The sequence below is a fragment of the Electrophorus electricus genome, chromosome 4 (assembly GCF_041902795.1).
Source record: "Electrophorus electricus isolate QZ-2024a chromosome 4, ASM4190279v1, whole genome shotgun sequence".
NCBI classification, from domain to species: Eukaryota; Metazoa; Chordata; class Actinopteri; order Gymnotiformes; family Gymnotidae; genus Electrophorus; species Electrophorus electricus.
Window position 1 is genome coordinate 37,135,759 of NC_137500.1, and position 18,280 is coordinate 37,154,038.

The 18,280-nt window shown below is 42.6% G+C and overlaps 1 protein-coding gene across 5 annotated transcripts in view; it reads left to right on the plus strand.

Moving 5' to 3' along the window:
* The first annotated feature begins 145 nt into the window (after window positions 1-145).
* Window positions 146-18,280, plus strand: part of stk39 (serine threonine kinase 39) — a 29,446-nt gene continuing 11,311 nt past the window's right edge. Inside the window, exons 1-14 of one of the 5 annotated variants that reach the window (XM_081713603.1) lie at window positions 149-824; window positions 2,280-2,392; window positions 3,658-3,766; window positions 4,205-4,346; window positions 5,005-5,060; window positions 6,186-6,295; window positions 6,516-6,617; window positions 6,873-7,006; window positions 7,520-7,568; window positions 7,672-7,737; window positions 12,286-12,408; window positions 12,968-12,997; window positions 14,094-14,150; window positions 16,379-16,440. In XM_081713603.1, the coding sequence (XP_081569729.1) occupies window positions 593-824; window positions 2,280-2,392; window positions 3,658-3,766; window positions 4,205-4,346; window positions 5,005-5,060; window positions 6,186-6,295; window positions 6,516-6,617; window positions 6,873-7,006; window positions 7,520-7,568; window positions 7,672-7,737; window positions 12,286-12,408; window positions 12,968-12,997; window positions 14,094-14,150; window positions 16,379-16,440 (1,385 nt within the window). In that variant the 5' untranslated portion in view covers window positions 149-592. Of the gene's footprint in view, window positions 825-2,279; window positions 2,393-3,657; window positions 3,767-4,204; window positions 4,347-5,004; window positions 5,061-6,185; window positions 6,296-6,515; window positions 6,618-6,872; window positions 7,007-7,519; window positions 7,569-7,671; window positions 7,738-12,285; window positions 12,409-12,967; window positions 12,998-14,093; window positions 14,151-16,378; window positions 16,441-18,280 lie in introns of all 5 variants that reach the window. The other 4 variants (XM_081713602.1, XM_027010205.3, XM_081713605.1 and 1 more) reach the window with 4 other exon arrangements.

Consider the following 18,280-nt stretch of genomic DNA (forward strand, 5'->3'; position numbering starts at 1 on the left):
AATTTACACACACATCACAATAATAGTTTACAAATCACTTTTATTAATTGGTAATTAATTAGTCTTGAATAGCTTGCCCTCTGTCAACAATACTGTGCAATCTTATTATATTACTTAAACTCACATGAATCACTGGATGTACATAGGACTGACAAAACACATTGGACAGATCCTACAGTTGGGATAAAGACTAATTTAACTATAAAATATGTTTGAATAAAATTTTGAGAATTTAAATTAAAAAAAAAAAAATATTTTAAAGAATTCACATATACAAGACACATCATTTGGGTCTTCAGATTCCAGTTTAAGAAATACTTATTTATAACCAGGATATATAGGTTTTTAAATATCGTGTCAAGGTGTCAAATTAGGTTGTTATAATATTCACTTTTTGGTTCTTATAATATTCACCTTTTTCATCTGTAGTCAAGTGTAAGGTAGAAAGGACGTCCTCCCCAGTATTTTGGCCATCCGTCACATTACCAAATTGCCTGGCATTGGACAACTTTTCTAAAAGGAGCAGCTATAAAGGAAATCCCACAAACATATTTCTATCATTTATATTTTGAACCGTCTCCTCCCGCTGCACATGCCGTGTAGCTCGGGCAGTGGTCTTCCGTATGTGCTGTATGTCAGTAATCTCAACCGCAGAGGCTCCTCTCTGGTCGGAGGGAGAAGTCAGCTCCCCAGCGGAGCTCCGAGCTACAGCAGCGTCATGGCGGAGCAGGTCGAGTCTCCGGCTCCCGGTCCAAACCCGCCGCCGGTGCCCACAACGAGCTGGCCGATTGTCAAGGACGCGTACGAGCTGCAGGAGGTTATAGGTCGGTAGGACATTCATTTCGTTACACTGACGGTAACCGTACTTGTGGCGCTTGTGTCGCGAATGGCGAAGAGGGCCTACCGGCGTTTTCATGCGCAGCAGCGCGCTGTCGCCTGCGTTAGTAGCGCGCCGCCGATGTGTCAAACGCCGGAGTCCGCTCACATACACCGTGCGAAAATCCTGTCCACCAGCTGTCTCGCCGTTTTCAAACAGTAAGGCTATCCGTTCTGCTTTCTAACGACACGTGTCCGTTAACGTGGACATGTGTAATGTATGGATCCATGGACGCACATCGACGTGAAGCCAGGGTAATAGCCTTTGACGGCATGTCTTACTCTTCTGTTTATGCTTGTAGCTAGCTAAGTCGCTAAGTATCCAAGCAGCACTATGATTATTGTTATTATAGTATTATTACTATCAGCGATATTATTAAGACCACTGCACTCTTAGAAACCATCTGCCCAAACTATCAATAGGCAGTTAGCTATTGACAGGCTTAGCAGTTTGTTTTGGCTTCTTATTCTGTTCTTATTCTATTCTGAAAGCTCGTTTTAAAGCAACTTATGATTTGCACCCGTCATGCCAGTGTCTATTCATTATGCGATGAATACTGTGTTAAACATTGTTTTGTGAGCTGGAATGGTCTTCGCATCGTCTGTCAAATTCTTAAGTGTCATTTGATTCACCTTTCTCGCTACTTCATCTTGGGACATACGCCCTCTGTTGGTTGACACTTTCATAATTCTCCCTGTTCATCAATGAAATTACTGATATTGTGGTTTATTACAACACCGTTTGTAACTCTTTTAAACACCGCAATAACTGCGTAGTTATAGTATATCTTGGCTCAATCCAGCAACAAACAAACAATCTTCTCAGAAAAACCCTTTCTGTGACTCAGAGCCATAAATAAGACCATATCATATCAGTCGATATGAGGGACCGAAGTGGTTCTTTCCTTTCCTCTGAGCTGCGTTCCTAAATCAGCTCCACTGGACATTCGGGGCTGTCTCCTCCTTGTCGGTCAGCAGCAGCTGACGTGATGTGTAGTGGATCGGGCGAGCAGCTGCCCTGCTTCTGTGCCTGGTGTTCGTGAGCTGCCACTGTGTGTCGATATCGATCAGCTAACGAATTTATTTTTACTATTAGGCTACTCCTGTGGTGCTCTCTGATATAACTTTCCAGATGCTGTATGTCTATAATGTTTTAAACCAAACACTAATTACTAAGAGATACCAGTGCTACATCAATAATCAAACTTTGTCAGAAAAATATATTAACAACCTGGTCTTGGGTGCTGTTTAAGTATTGACTAATATCCAACCCTGGACTTGCCATCATTGTCTATCACCAGTTTGGTCAATGGCACTGTGACAGTTTCCCCTGCTTTATTTAAATATTTTTGAAAGTGAAGTATATCTTGTGTAACATGCCTCTTTTTCCCTGTATTTTATAGGCAGTGGAGCCACAGCCGTAGTTCAGGCTGCTCTCTGCACTCCTCGGCAAGAGCGTGTAGCCATCAAGCGAATCAACCTGGAGAAATGCCAGACTAGCATGGACGAGCTTCTGGTAACACTGAATTAATTCCTGAACAGCAGTCATTTAATCCCTGCCACTTAAAAAAATATCAGGTTTCTCTGGTTTTCCCCTCATACAGTACTCCCTGTTTCACAGAACCGTAGATTAGATTGCGTAGCAGAGTTGATGTCAGTCACATATTAAAGTGAAGTCATAGCCTGGAATCCATGTGCTAACTGATGAACTTAACAGTTCTGGGTGAGATGCGAGTGATAAATATGTGACTAATCATTTTAAATTCCTTTTTCTCTCATCTTCTTGCCTCTTAGGGGTTTGGCTGCTAAATCTAATTTGCACCTTACATTAACATGTAGTGTGTGTATCTGTATATGAGTGATGATCTGATTTTGCCCTTGCACGTACGCCTCGTACACACATTCTTGTGCTACTTTATGTGCAATATTGAAATATGTGGTGGAGCAAGAAGTCGGCCACCCGTCAGTCACTGAACTAAAGTAAACTAAAATGACTATATGGCAGGTGTAGGGAGTCCCCACATATTATTTTACTCTGCAGACTCTTCTCCTCTGCTGAGGAAAGAGTGTTCTTTGATACCCCCAGCTGTAACTCTCAGGAAACAACAGGCATGTCCAGCAGTGGTGAGGGGCTGCTGTATTTGTCTCTGCAGTGGAATAAATGAACTGTGCATGAATTCTGGAATAATCTGACGTCACCACGGTCGTGTGGGTGGGCACTTTTTGATGTCATTGGGGACAATGATTTTCTTCTTAATGCGATTATCCGCATAAGAAAGCATACTGTATTACAAAATCTTAATGTCTTGATCCAATGAGGTATGCATATGCTAACAGGCACACACACACACACACACACACACACACACACACACACACACAAAAACCCTCCAGGCCATTGAGACAGCTGAGGCTGACACTCTCATGATTCAGTTGTTTCCAGTTTGCTCTTTTTGTTGTGAAGCTGTGAGCCTGGAGAGATGTTTGCAATTAATGAGTCTTCTAATGTGAATCTTGTGAAGAGAACATACATCTGCACAACAGCAAAGTAGCAGAAATGTGGATTTGTGGTCATTTACGCTCAGCCATTGTAAACAGACTGCATGTTACTAACTGTTGGCTTAAAGTCCTAAAAGAGGTTTCAGTGCAAATTTTCAAGTTTAATGGAGAGAGAGTACTGCCGTCCGTGAAGCCGTGCCTGTGAATTGGATTTAGAGCTCTGGTGTCCTAATCTGTGGTACATCTCTAGCTTCCCGCATCTCGTCTCCTATCTCAATTCAGAAAGAGATTCAAGCCATGAGCCAGTGCAACCATCCGAACGTCGTGACGTACTACACCTCGTTTGTGGTGAAGGACGAGCTCTGGCTGGTCATGAAACTGCTCAGTGGAGGTAAGGGCATGTCCACGCGCTCTGCTTCGTAACAGCGCGTCCTTTAGCCCCTTTGTCCTGAACGTGCCACTAGCCTCAGACACAAACACCGGGCCAAGTGCTCAGTTCGGTCTGTCCTTGCAAACACCCCGCATGGCTTTATCCAGGAGCCATTCTCTTTCACTGTCCCAGTTGCCAGTTCACTTATGTTCTAATGGCCGCGACAGAAACCGATTGTGCACTAAGTGCTCTGCTCAGGGGAAACCTTGGGTACGCTCCTGGTATGCTTCACACGTATCAGTATCGTAGTCACTGGAACATTTTTTAATTTAGAGGACTGTTGTGAGGTCATATCGTATGACCTAAACAAAGATTAGCCAAGCGTCCTTCTGTGTCTTTGACCTTGAAGAATTTTTGGATGCATTCCAGCAGTGGTCTCCTATTTCCTTTTGTGTTTAGGGTCAGTGTTGGACATTATAAAGCACACATGTAGCAAAGGGGAGCACAAATGTGGTGTTTTGGATGAAGCCATAATAGCCACCATTTTAAAAGAAGTATTAGAGGGTCTTGATTACCTGCATAGAAATGGACAAATCCACAGGTAAGATTTTACACACACACACACACACACACACACACACACACACACACACACACACACACTCTCTCTCTCTCTCTCTCTCTCTCTCTCTCTCTCTCTCTCTCTCTCTCCCTCTCCACTGAGTGATTATTTTATTAGGTAATTAGATACACCTGCTGTATCTTACCTTCTGCCATACCTCCATTCACAATAAATTGCAAGTTGTATTCATGCAGTCATCCAGACTGCAGGCGCCACTGTTGCACACAGAGGACAGATCACTGACTGTGCCGGAATCCTGTGCCCTGTGTCAACCTTTATTGGCTTCATTAGTGTCCTGGAGTGACCTGATTTTGTCCAGAGGACAAAAGGTGCCTTTGATACACATTTATACTGTAAAGGCACTTGTAAATGTACAGCCTTAAGCGATCTATATTCATTTATATGCTCATGCACAAAATATCACCTGTTCTGTTTTCAAAACAGACCATTCATGAAAGGTAGAACCGAAAAACATGACACAATTATGCCGAGAACATTTGTAACTTTTCTGTTTGTGTGTGTGTGTGTGTGTGTGTGTGTGTGTGTGTGTGTGTGTGTGTGTGTGTAATAATATGATGACTGTTGTTGAAGTCACGGAGTTATGACCCAGATATGTCTTCTCAATATTTGACCTCAGAGATGTGAAAGCAGGAAACATTCTCCTGGGAGAGGATGGCTCAGTGCAGATCGCAGGTGAGCGAGCAGAGAGTGAAATACAAGTTTACATAGAATGCAAATCAGCTTCTGCCTTTTCCCCTTCAGGTAAAATTTGAAATTCTTCTGTGTCTTATCACAACAACCCTCATGTCAGAAGCTCAGTTCGATCACAACAAAATAATTGTATTTGCTGAACAGTCAAACAGCAGGCCTAATCCAGCATAAAGTGGTTTATTGTGTACTGCACAGTTAAAATGGGATTAAAGAATTCCAAGAACTATAAAGGTTATTTATATCTCAACTTTAATTAAGCCTCTTTTGCTGTGAAAATATTTCATTCATTAGTTCATGGAGTTGTTTTGTGTATACCCAGTATGTTATTAATGAGTCTTAGGAATGAGATTTCTGTTGCATTCCCTTGGCACCACAAATATCATTGTAATTAACCTTAATGAAACATTAAAGCTTTGTTCTAGTGCGCCTTTTGGTTACATTAATCAACATTTTTGGGCACGTCATCCTGTGCTGCAGTTTTAATAATTAACATTTTTCAGCATGATCCTGTGCAGGAAGACGGATCATTTTTGTGCTTTTTTACTGTCTCATCTGTTGCTGCTATTCATAAATGCTTTATGTTAAAAATCGTTGTCTGTCTGGTCGTGTTGCATTCCTGAATATTTGAAGGGTGTTGCTTCCAGAGGGGAAGGCAATAGACCAAGTGCCGGTGTATTGATTTGATTTTCTGTAACAAACTACCACTGCTGACCTTGTCTCACTGATTCATGCTTTTGAAATGGACTGTAAAAGTTTAACATTTGAAAGAAAAATTTCGCTAAATATTCCACTGAAATCCTCTGCTGAAAAACTATTTAAAATGTTTAGTGCAGCAGTTAATAAATGTTATTATGCATATAAGGCATTTAAATGTCATTTCATGATTATTAGGGAATTTTTTGAAGTAGCTGGAATTGATGAATGAGGATCCGTAATTAACATATAACATTTCAGTTAATCTATTTTAAGTCATGCTACCAAGATGAATTAAACCACTTTGTTTGCTAGTACAGTTCAGCCATTTTTGGGAAAATCTTTGAAACATTACTAACATGTACACAGAATTCAGGTTCTTCCCCTTTTGATTCTCTGAACAATTCTTTGCAGACTTTGGCGTAAGTGCTTTTCTAGCAACTGGAGGAGATGTGACCAGACATAAAGTTAGGAAGACATTTGTGGGTACCCCGTGTTGGATGGCTCCAGAGGTGATGGAACAGGTGAGACCGTTCAAGAAACTAGCACGACTGTCTCTCAGTGACAGACAAATTCACAATGACTGCATTTTCTGGGCGAGGCGCAGTACTGCCATCGGTACTGGTACAATGTTGCCGTCTTCAGCCTTTTTTTCATAATGTGCAGGAAAGTTGAACCTCACTGAGCAGGTATATCTTGTCTGACTGTGTATCTGTTATCTGTATGGGTCTTGTGTGGGTCCAGGTACGAGGATATGACTTCAAAGCTGATATTTGGAGTTTTGGAATCACTGCCATAGAATTGGCCACTGGATCTGCGCCCTACCACCGGTATCCACCAATGAAGGCTAGTGTCAGAACTTGTTTTCCTTACTGATTCAGGAAAAGGCATCTAAATGGAAAATAGATATCTGACTCCTAAGTGCTTTCCTATTTCTCATGTCAACTTGATTTGACCGGTGCAAGCTATAACAGCTTGAATTATCCGAGTAATTCTGATACAGGCCTTCAAATCTGGCTTGCTGACACATTTTTAAATTGAATGGTGGTTAACTTTAGCCATGATTAACTATATCCATGACCTTCCCAACCTCTTGTGTAGGTCCTAATGCTAACACTACAAAATGACCCCCCAACTCTAGAGACAGGCGTGGAAGACAAAGAGATGCTAAAGAAATATGGAAAATCTTTTAGGAAACTAATAACCCTGTGCCTTCAGAAGGACCCCGCTAAGAGGTATTCATCTTTTTGTCTCTTCCTCTGAAGAAAAATAGGTCGGATCCCTTCTTAGTAATGTGGTCTGCATTGGTGACATGTTGATTGGATTAATAATCTTCAGTAGCCAAATGCAATAGTGAGTTATCATTTTAGGATCTCGCTATCTTATCTTTGCGATATGCTGCTATGACGACCAGTGAATATTTCTCTTTGTGTTTCCATTTTATTACATTCAGACATAATCACCAGAGAGATCCAGTGTTGAAGAGCTCAGTGCAGAAACCTGATTAAGCTCAAATTGATACTGATAAGCCCATGACAGGAATAAGGCTCTCTAAGAATAATTAATGGCCCAGTCCAAAAAAACCCTGCCAGTGCAGTCCATTTACTCTTAGCTGTTCCATACAGTGGACCGTACTTTGATTCAGTGTTGTGCTTATATCATAATGCATAAATCCTATTTAAAAAAATATATATGATGTCTATATTATGTCCTTACTTACTCATGCACTTTTAATTGTCTCTTCACAGGCCTACTGCGTCAGAACTTTTGAAATGTAAATTTTTCCAGAAGGCCAAGGTACAGCTTCTGTTATTTATTACCCACTCCCACCCTGTTTTTCTGCTCTAAAATCACCCCCCAGCCGTTCGTCCTGATCTCCTTCTCTGCTTGCCTGTTCCAGAATCGAGAATACCTGATTGAGAAGCTGCTTTGTAAAGGACCCAACATAAGCCAAAGAGCCAGGAAGGTATGCAGTTCTTATGAATCATTCCCCTAAATCATTACAGTCATGCCAAATGACCAGGTATCGACTGACAAGCGCCCTGGAGCCAGCAGACTGCGGCGGCCTGACCTGCGCCCCTTCCACCAGGCTAGCGTCTACAGTGGTACGGACAGTGACAGATCCTCTTGGCTCAAAGCATGCCGCTCTCTCTCTGGCTTTCATGTTCATGAGCGCCATGTGACGGCAGACATTTAACGAAAATATAGATGAAACACGGTGTTGCTTCCTCGAGCTGAAATGAGAGAATATTGATGTGGTCAGTTTGGTCTTCCATCACGTTCCTCAAAGTGAATCACCTGATGTTTGATTAGACAAAAAAGTGCCTATTTACATATGCGGCCTTTTGTTAGTGCAGTGATGAGTCATGCGCACTGCACCTCAGATCACCGATCTGCGGAATATTGTGGCGATGGCGTACCTCGACCAACCACCCACTCATCCCTTCCACCATGTAGTCGGACTGTAATACACGACACGAACAACCTTTCTCTCCATAAAGGAAGTGACAAGCTTATATCGATCAACATGATTATATTACCATATATGTTATAATTTCAGTATAAACCAGGGATGCTAGTTTTATCTCATATTTTAATGCTTTATTTATATGACATATATTTTATTTATTTATTTATATGACATATATAGTTCTCACAGACCTTCTGTGTCTGGGCCAGGGGTCTACTGAAAGACCTTTTTTTTTTGCTTTCTCCCTTGTCTTTGACATTCGACTTTTTGCTTATTTTAAGTGACGACAGTCCCGGACCACTGAGCTCCTGCCCTGCCTTGCGCTGTGTGTTTCTGTAGCCTGTGTTTGCATATGCAGGCCGTCAACAAACGCAGTCAGGTAGCTGGAAATCACGTCACTCATGCCGAGAGAACGCCCTATCAGCTCGTGCATGCAGGAGAGTCTAATGTCTCCGGGTCCTGACAGGAAACAAAGACAAACGAGGCTTAATGCAGGTGCTTAGCGCCCTGCTGCGCTTAAGCGCTGCCGTTTGCATGTCAGGCTAGTTCTTGTCCAACTGCGAGATGTGCTGTGCTGGGTGGGGAGCCAATTAGCCCCGCCCGCCGCCAGCCCCCATGTGTCTAGCGTCCCCTAAGAGATGGTGATGTCACAGGAAATAAGTGAAGAGGAAGAAAACGTAGAGAAGGCATGTGACTAAAATATTTCAATAGAAACTGCAACAAGCGCACACACGCACACACAGTTTCTGCTGTTTAGTAAAAATATATATTTTTAGATATTTTAGATATTTTGAATAAAGTACACTTTTTAATGTAAGTAGATTTATTTTAACTCATACAGGATTGACTACAGTAGAGTGCACATAAAATCTTAGTACAATACAAGTGCATTACTGTATGCCCCACAGTGTGTCATAAAGCTAAAAGCTTTGTAATCATGACACCATTGTAATAGTGTGCTATAATTGACACGGATGATGTGTGATGGCTTTCCTCTTGCCTCTGGTGGGCTTTGTGGGAACCGTTCCGGCATTCAGCGATCGACTCCTTTCAGTCAATTAGCATTAGCGTAGGGACAGAGGAAGTGGAGCTTCACGCAATCATGACTGATAGTTTTCCTGTGACGGAGCCTGTGGAAGCTTGTTAGATCTGACAGTAGTGACACTCGTCAAGGCCTTGGTATGCATTGCCAGGAACCTTTTGGGAAATGCACTTTTAATTGTAACACTGACAAGTTGGTTGGGGCACCTCAACTGAATAGTTTGAATTGTAGGCATATGAGACGGCCGTTTGGCAGTCATGGCTGGCTGGTGTCACCGGCAGATGCTGCCATCTGGGATCTTTTATTTCGTGTGTTTCTGTTGTTGTTTTACGGTGTTAACGAAACCGAATCACCGTAATCGGCTCCTCAACTGTTTTGTTTGCTCGTATGCTCATCCACTGTACGTCAGGAGTGGTGTTGTTTGGGGTGCTTTGTCATGTTGAGGACCATGTGTCACTATCACCTGGACAAGCGAAGATATGGATGGGCCAGCTCTTCCACAGGGCAAGGGGAGTGAACTTCACATCCAGGCAATCTTTTGTTTTCAATCCCCAGCGTGTAATGACGAGGCCGGCTTCCTTCATGCTTTGTGGGACGTAATAAGTCTCTACGTAGTTCTAGCTTTTTTCACAGTGAAAATGCCAAACGGTCCTGTGGAACAAGTCCTATGTTTCGGTCGCTGTAGCTTCCTGAAGCTTCTGAGTGGTTTACGTTCTGAGCTGCCTCTCATCTGCCTGGTGGATGAGGCTGGATTAGCTGCAGTGGGTAGCACAGGGGACTGGCAATGTCACCTGAGGACTCTGCAGAGCCAGAATATCATTTCCTCTTTATATTCTTCTCGCTTTTATTCAATCTCTCTTATCTTTCTCTCGCACTGTCTCATTCTCATGTACTCTCATTCTCCCCCTTTCTGACTCTTCTTTCTTTCTCTCCCTCTCTCTCTTTCTCTCTCTCTCTCTCTCTCTTTCTTATTGCTTTTCTTTGGTACAGCTCAAGTGACTTCACCAAAGCCCCTGTACTGCAGTGTTGGATGTGGGAGGTGTGCGAGCATACTGAGCAACTTATTTCCTCCCAATTGCCATCTTCTACTCCAGAGCCTTTTCTAAGCCTTAATAAAGCCTGATGTTATCGGCACATATGTTGTGAGCCGGTGACCTTGGAAAAGCAGAGTATGGACATAATACCACAAAATCAGTGCTTGACCTCGCAGTCGTAACCTTTTCACTCCTACAGACTTCGGCTTCGAAGGCCGCTTTATAGTTGAGCACAAATCTTTATGAAAACTGAGCTGTTGATATTTGAATGAGTGAAATCATCATCAGAGGTGTCGTTTCTCTGAAGCAGTATGCGTAGATGTCATACGTAGAGGTCACACGTAGAGGTCCTGACCACGCTGTAGGTGGCTCTCGGCGTAGTGCCGGTACTTGGCCAGCAGGGGGCAGGTGAGCTCTTTGGTTTGTGTTGGCGCTTGAACTCTAGTCAGTCAATCTTTATGTTTGTCGATATAGCACAAGTTTGACATGGCGGAACGGGCATCACTAGTGCCTCATTACTTTTCACTGATAATGTTTTATAGTGGGAATTCCCAAGTAATTTGACTGTTTTGTCTGAAGTTGAGGGACTGTGTTGGAATATGATTGTCATGTCTATCCCTTGCTTTCTCTTTCACTTGTCCCTCACTTCTTTTATTGTTTACAAATTTGATTTATTAAGCATAGTTATTCTGTTTGACTTTGCTATACTAGAGACACAATAAATAAGCAAGTGTGAATAATTCTCAGCAATTATCCAGTGGGCATTTTTTGCACATGATGCACTCCTAAATCAGCGTATATGTTTCTGTGTATTTGTGTGTGGTGTGTGTGTGTGTGTGTGTGTGTGTGTGTGTGTGTATGAGAAGGCCCAGGGCAAATGGCAGTCCCATCTTACTCATATGTTTATAGCCCCCACATGTTGTTTGTGAGAATGCAGGACTCATGACTTGTTTATTTGCGTATTCTTCTCCTGAAGGAGCACAGGGAGAGGCAGGGGGCTGCCAGCCTGCTGGTGGGCTCTGGGAGACCCCCATACTGAGAGGAGGCTACGGGCGCCCTTGGTCACAGCTGACCAGCACTCTCCACTGTTCCTTAGCTTTGAGAAGTCGTCTGACTGGCTGGTGTGCGTGCACACGGGTGTGCCAGCGATGTCTTTTCGATGTCCATTCATGGGAACTGGCGCAACTTAAATGCAGCAGTGTCTTTGGAGTAGGTCTGCCACCAAAGATGAATTTCAATTGGATTCATGTTAAGGTTAACTGGATAAAGGAATAGTTTTCATTGGATTTTATTCAGCCTCATGCACACAGCAGCCGTGGGCGAATGGGAGGCACTGTCCAAGCAAACCTGGCCTGGCCTGGTACAGCAAAGTTAGAAGGCTGTGCGGTTTCAGTAATCTGGGGAGCTGTTGTGGTAGTGGTAAACATGTTACCACTACCTAACATGACGTCTTAATTGCTCAACTAGGGAGCGGACTGACGTAATGTACGCCTGACTCAAGATTTAATACACTTTTGTATTCATTTGGGAAAATGGCGAGTTGAAAAGACGGAAAACTCTCAGCTTGTGGTCTTGACTATACACCTATAAATTGGTGTTATGCCATTAATTCAGACTCTGACTATATAGATTTTTCTGACAAAGGGCCATGAGTTATGTTTTAGCATATGCTAAAAAAATATAGCATGTTGAAAGTTACCAGAAATGTAATCACCCTGGCTGAGTAATTAATTTAGCAAATGCAGCTGCTATAATCATACTCCATTTGTATAACGTAATACATACGTTTTGAAATGGAAGAAGACAGATTGAGATCTTGTTTATTAATGAACAGGTATACAATATTGGTGCTGATTCTGGATGTAACTGTAAATAATGTCAAAAACTGAATGAATTTCTCAGTGACTGCATTGAATGACGGGGTCGTGCGAGTTCACGTTAAGGTGAGAACGTGTGTGTCATGCTCAGGTGAGGCGTGTGCCGGGATCCAGCGGTCACCTACACAAGACGGAGGACGGGGACTGGGAATGGAGTGACGACGAGATGGACGAGAGGAACGAAGAAGGCGGGGCGTCTGTCAATCAAGGAAGGGTGGGTGTGGTATCTTTTGTTGTGCGTTGCCTTCATTATACATATAACATGAAAAGGTTTGAATGAATCAAATGCATCCATTGCATTACTTTTGCTTCACTACATGGACACTGTGAAGTAAACCTGCGTGTGAAATCGCAGCATATTTAGCTCTGAACTAGCGTGCATTCACTGACAGCAATGCATGTTCCATATTGTCTCTTGACACTTTACTGTGTGTTCATTGGTTTGTCCACTTGCACGAGCCTGCTGGCCAGGGCACACGGCACCGTCAAAGCTGAGATCACTCTTTGATTGGTAGACATGCGACGTATTACTCGCTCATTTCAAGTCAGAAATAAAACTCAAACACCCTCCCCCTCCCCAATCACATCAGAGCGGTTGCACAATCACCGTGCGTTAATGAGCCTGGAGACACATTGCGTCTGTGTATTGTTTATTACAATATTCAAATGAGCCAGGCACTGATTGCACTCCTACCCAAATAGCTACATCTGTCTGTCATACTTTGTGGGAGAAAGAGAACATAATACAATCCTGTTTGCTAATTGTGTTTCAGTCACGGAGGGTCAAAGACGAAATCCAGCATGTAAGTAGGAGTTCCTTCTCCCAGTTTATTACCTCCTTTTAGGTTAATGTATGTCAGCATCAGTGCATAAAGAGGTATAAGATGAATTTCGGTGATTATGATTATGCAAACATAAACAGAAAGCGGATCAACACACTAATGGTCTTTATAATGGTCTTTATAATGGTCTCTCTAACGGTCTGTCTAACGGACCATGTGTGGTCCTGACCCTTTTTAATTAATCACCAAAGCATTGTTTTATAATGTAGTTACGAGTGTCAGGGGACTGCATCGTTTGTCTGATGCCGCATTAAATGATGTAGCAATATAGCATACTAGAACACAGTGGACAAACTGATTATTAAAGATGGTATAGAACTCTCAGAGCTTCTTCTCCTGTGACTGTGTGAGTTTGTGTATGTGAGTGAGTGTGTGTGTGTGTGTGTGTGTGCGTGTGTGTGTGTGAGTGTGTGTGTGCGTGTGTGAGTGTGTGTGTGTGTGCGCGTGTGTGAGTGAGTACATGTGTGAGTGTGTGTGCGTGTGTGTGTGTGAGTGAGTGCATGTGTGAGTGTGTGTGTGCGTGTGTGTGTGTGTGTGCGTGTGTGTGTGTGTGTATGTGAGCGTGTGTGTGTGTGTGTGTGTATGCGTGTGTGAGTGTGTGTGTATGTGAGTGTGTGAGTGTGTGTGTATGTGAGTGTGTGAGTGTATGTGAGTGTGTGTGTGTGTATGTGAGTGTGTGAGTGTATGTGAGTGTGTGTGAGAGTGTGTGTGTGTGTGTATGTGAGTGTGTGTGAGTGTGTGTGTGCGTGTATGTGAGTGTGTGTGTGTGTGTGTGTGTGTGTGTGTGGCTGCTCCCCTCCCATCTTACCCAATAGATTAGAAATCTTTGGGCTTTGAATTACCTGGGGGGGAAGAGAGGAAGATAAAAAGACAGAGAGAGGGAAGGAAGAGAAATAATGAAAGAAAGGGCAGGAGAGAAAAGAAGAGGGCAAAAAGAGAGGGAGAGACAGAAGAGAATGAGAGAGGGTAGCGAGGGGAGGAGAGAGGGCAAACGAAGAGAGAGAAATGTTTCACCGTACCTCCTTTTTACTCACTGCTGTTCGTTCTGCCTGTGCAGGGGGAGGTGAACGCCAACAGCGTCCCCACAGAAGGCCTGTCTTCCCAGCATCCCCAGGTGAGCGCGGCGTGGCTGAAGTGGATGTGATTTGTCTTGATTCAGTAACCCCTGTGCCCTGTAATGAGCGCCTGTGCCGGCTGTACAGGCCTAGAGGGAGTCTTTTAGCCTCAATAACTCAGGGAAGCACACTGACCCGTTGCCATCTCACCATAGCTAGGCTGTCTGTTACATATAGAACAGCCACGGAGGCTTTTCTCCACTCAGGTTCTCATCTCCATTCCTCTCATTCTCATTTCTCATCTCTTTCTCTCTCTTGCTCTCCTTCTGGCTCCCTCTATCTTCCTCTATCTCTCTTCTCCCCCAAGATCTGGCTTTACTGCGTGAGGTGGCTATATGGCTAGAAATGTTTAAAACCCAACCAGAAAAAAAAACAAGCAACACATTGTAAACTGAATGTGGTTTGCTGATTAACTAGTTATTATTGTCTGAAATGTAAATTCGAGGGGTTAACACATCGTTGCCTCACTGCTGATATTTCTGTGTATGATGGTATAATCAGGTAAAATAAGTTAAAGTGGCCTGCAATCAACTTCAAAAAGCCTCTTGGTTTTGCTGCTAAGCAACGGGTGTGTGTGTGTGTGTGTGTGTGTGTGTGTGTGTTCAGGGTAAGCTTTCAAATCTGGTTTGCTGCAAGCTTTAGGGTTTCTGGTTGAAAACACACAGGAAGACATGATTAGGATGGTATTTGAGATTGAGGATAATGATAATGATAATAAGTCCAGATTCCTATGTGCAAGATAAAGAGCAAAACAAAAAACAAATAACAAAATATTAGAAGCAAATAATAAGATATTATTATATAAAAGACTTTGAATGTTATAATACCAAAACAACAACAACAACAAAAAACGTTTTTACACTGTGAAAAGTTTTGGACAAAAACTAATTTGCAGTGAACTCATTTATTAGTGCAGTGAAACAATTAAGTTAGATCATTCATCAGAATTTATAAAACAGATCTTTTTTTTAGCCTGACTGAATGTCCAGTGGGATTGGCACAGGTGCCTGGGCTTTGTTTGGCTTCTCACATTTACCAGTCTTCATTTGTCTATTGTCTGAGCGAAGAGACATTTGCCTGTTTGCACTGTTTGAGTAAATGTCAGTGTCGGCATCCCAGATTCACCATACCAAAGCAAGAGAAATGGTTTGACACACAGACCTTTCATCTATGTTAATCCAGCTACGTTAGTCTTGTATAACGCGCTGTAGTGCTAAGCCTGCTAAAGGTGAGATTAAAAATAACACCACAAACTCTCTCTGGCCTATATGAGAACTGTTTGTTATCTGTTTGTTTGTTATGGCTAAAAACACAGGTCTTTTTCTAGATGCTTGTTCGTACCTTTGATGTTACTACATTTGTACCGGACAGTTAGAAATGTTCTTACGTGAACTAAAAACAGCTTTATGTGTATCAAAAAGGCTTTTACCAAAGTGTGCAACCCTCCTTTACAGGCAAATTTTAATCATTTTAATTAGCTAGACTTGCCAAAAATCGAACTCAATCTAAATTAGTGCTACTGATGTGTTCAGACACATCCATAAAGTATGTAGAAGCCAAAGAGACGATGAAGGGGATGTCTTCTCTAAAAAGCCATTTTAATAGCAGATTTGAGATACTGCGAGTTAAAGCCACACCCTGTAGGAACTGCTACAACATAGCAAGGGCATTTTTTTTTCTTTTGGTTCTGCTTTAATAGCAGGTTAGTGACAGGTTCTGTATTTAGTTATTTATTTACTTCTCCTTTTGTTTCTTTCTCACCCCACATTTCTTTCATCCCTAAGATGCTCTCTCTTTTTCTCCGTGATACATTTCCATTATATGAAACTGATCTGGAATGAACTCCCGGAGGCATACAGTTCCCACCGAGTAGAGGAGTCGAGATGTTTCACAGACCCGGGGGGGGGGGGGTTGGTGGGGTTTTTTTTGCCTTCAGAATAATTTGTTCCAAAACAATCCTGACTTTACCTTCTGCATTTGGCAGAATGCTTGTTACATTTAGATGTTTTTGTGTCAATACACAGCAAAATCAGCTTTGTTAAGTTAACACCTGCAGTATTGACACCCGTGTGTTCGGCTGGACAGGAAGAAACATCCGAAGTGTTTAGCGGTTATGGATTCTGCTGTGCAGACCCCACTTCACCTGGTGGTCCAGTAATGGGTGGAAGGTGAATAAATTGGATGTTTTGCTGTTACGATGTAACTGATGTTTATATTTTTTGTCGAGGTTGAACCACTGGAAAAGAGCCCAAGCTTTCAGGGTGCAGTAAACATGGTCCTGAGGCTGAGGTGAGCAAAGCACTTGTTTTTCCATTTTCTTTTCCATCAGTTCTTAAAAGATGAGAAAAAAAAAGTACTCAGGCATTTTGGCTGTCTGAAGTGTCCTAATAACTGTCTGTACCTTGTGCGCTAAAGAGAGAGAGAGTGTGTGTGTGTGTGTGTGTGTGTGTATGCATACTGTACGTGCCTTTTCAAACGACGCCTCTTAGTTTAGTTCAGACTCAGAACCACCAAAAAATGCCAGCGATGTCTGTGCCTGGATAAGATGGATGTCTTCCTGTGGGCAGAGAATGCCCTGTAGCTCTGCTCCGATACCATCTGTCCCTCAGACTTCAGTTACAAAAGTAAAGACCAAAAACTGCTTTCAGATCAGCAGAGGCGAAGTGCTGTCGAACAGCCTGCCCTGCACCACGGGTCGCAGGAGAGTGCGCCGAGTGTCGAGCCCTTATCACTAACTAATATGCGACCTGTCACGCATGTCTCCATGTCTCAGATATAAGGTAGTGAGCTCAAAGCAGAACATTTGATATGCACATTTCTTGTTAGTATGCAGCTGGAATTCTTTCTTTTTTTGTCTATTATTTAATTCAGCTCGTTTTTCCAAGTGATTAGCCTCTGTCTTCACATCAAAATGAACAGCACTTTGAAATCTCTGACTCATATCATGAACCACACCGTGCTGTATAAATCTGGAATTTATTAGCATTCAGTTGGCACACAGAGAGATAGCAGTTTTTCTATATTTGATAAGATAATACGTGATATAAGGGAGCAGGGCTGAGGCTTAGGACAGGAAGGCAGTGAGAAAAGAGAGGTGGGGGGGGGGTCGTCTCTGGAGAGGCCAAATTTATAGTTATTGCACTGAATTTAGATCCTCTTCATTTCTGTTCAGCTCACTGCGAGTGTAATTTAAAGGCCTGAGTGTGAAAGCCAAAATCTACACCATCAAATTCTCATTACAGCCCCAAATGTACCCAGTGTGGAATCTGTTAAAGGAAAATCTCTCCTGCACACACACACCTTAACACACAAAAGAATACAAACGAGCAGGCAAAGGAGTACATGCATATCACACCACATATTCACACACAAACACCTTTTCAGAAATAATAGCCAATTAAAAAAGACAATATATTATTGGGTAGCTTGTTCCCAGCAAATCTGGATACATATACTGAAACACACACACGCACACCCATACAAAGAAAAAGACACAAAAGAATGTTTTGGAGTGGTCTGTTTGCAATGAAGCCAGATTCGTGGTTGTAGTATGCTCTGGCCTTCTGTGATAACAACATTCACTGGCTCCTCCCAAAGCTACACACACAAACAAATGCACATAAGCAAACACTGCTCCTAGACTTTCCTCCAGTATACAAATAATGCCTCCAAAGACATGCAGACCCTTCACTGCACAGAGCCCCTACACTATAAAAGAAAGCCAACTGTAAGTGCTCAGGGGAAGTGTGATTATTCCAACCTCTACATGTAAATGAATGGACTTGGCATGCTGTTGTTCCCCTGGTTACTGCTTCTGCTCCTGCCAGACTCATGTGCAGACCTATGGTTCTGCCTCACTCCACATAAAGCCAGTACGAGACAGGGATGGCCCAAGATCAAGGACCTCTTTAAGGTCTGCGTGTTGGTACAGGGATATGCTTGAGTTGGAGTTAAGGTACTCTGTGATGGTGGTGTAACGACACACATTTTTTAAGTTTTTATTTATTTATTTATTTTTTGTATTAAACATTCTACAGGGCGTCAGTCGTATACTTCACCGATCAGTTTAGGTCCTTTTCATTTTCTTTCACCTCACTGTCCTTATGCAGCAAAAGAACTGGCCTGAAAT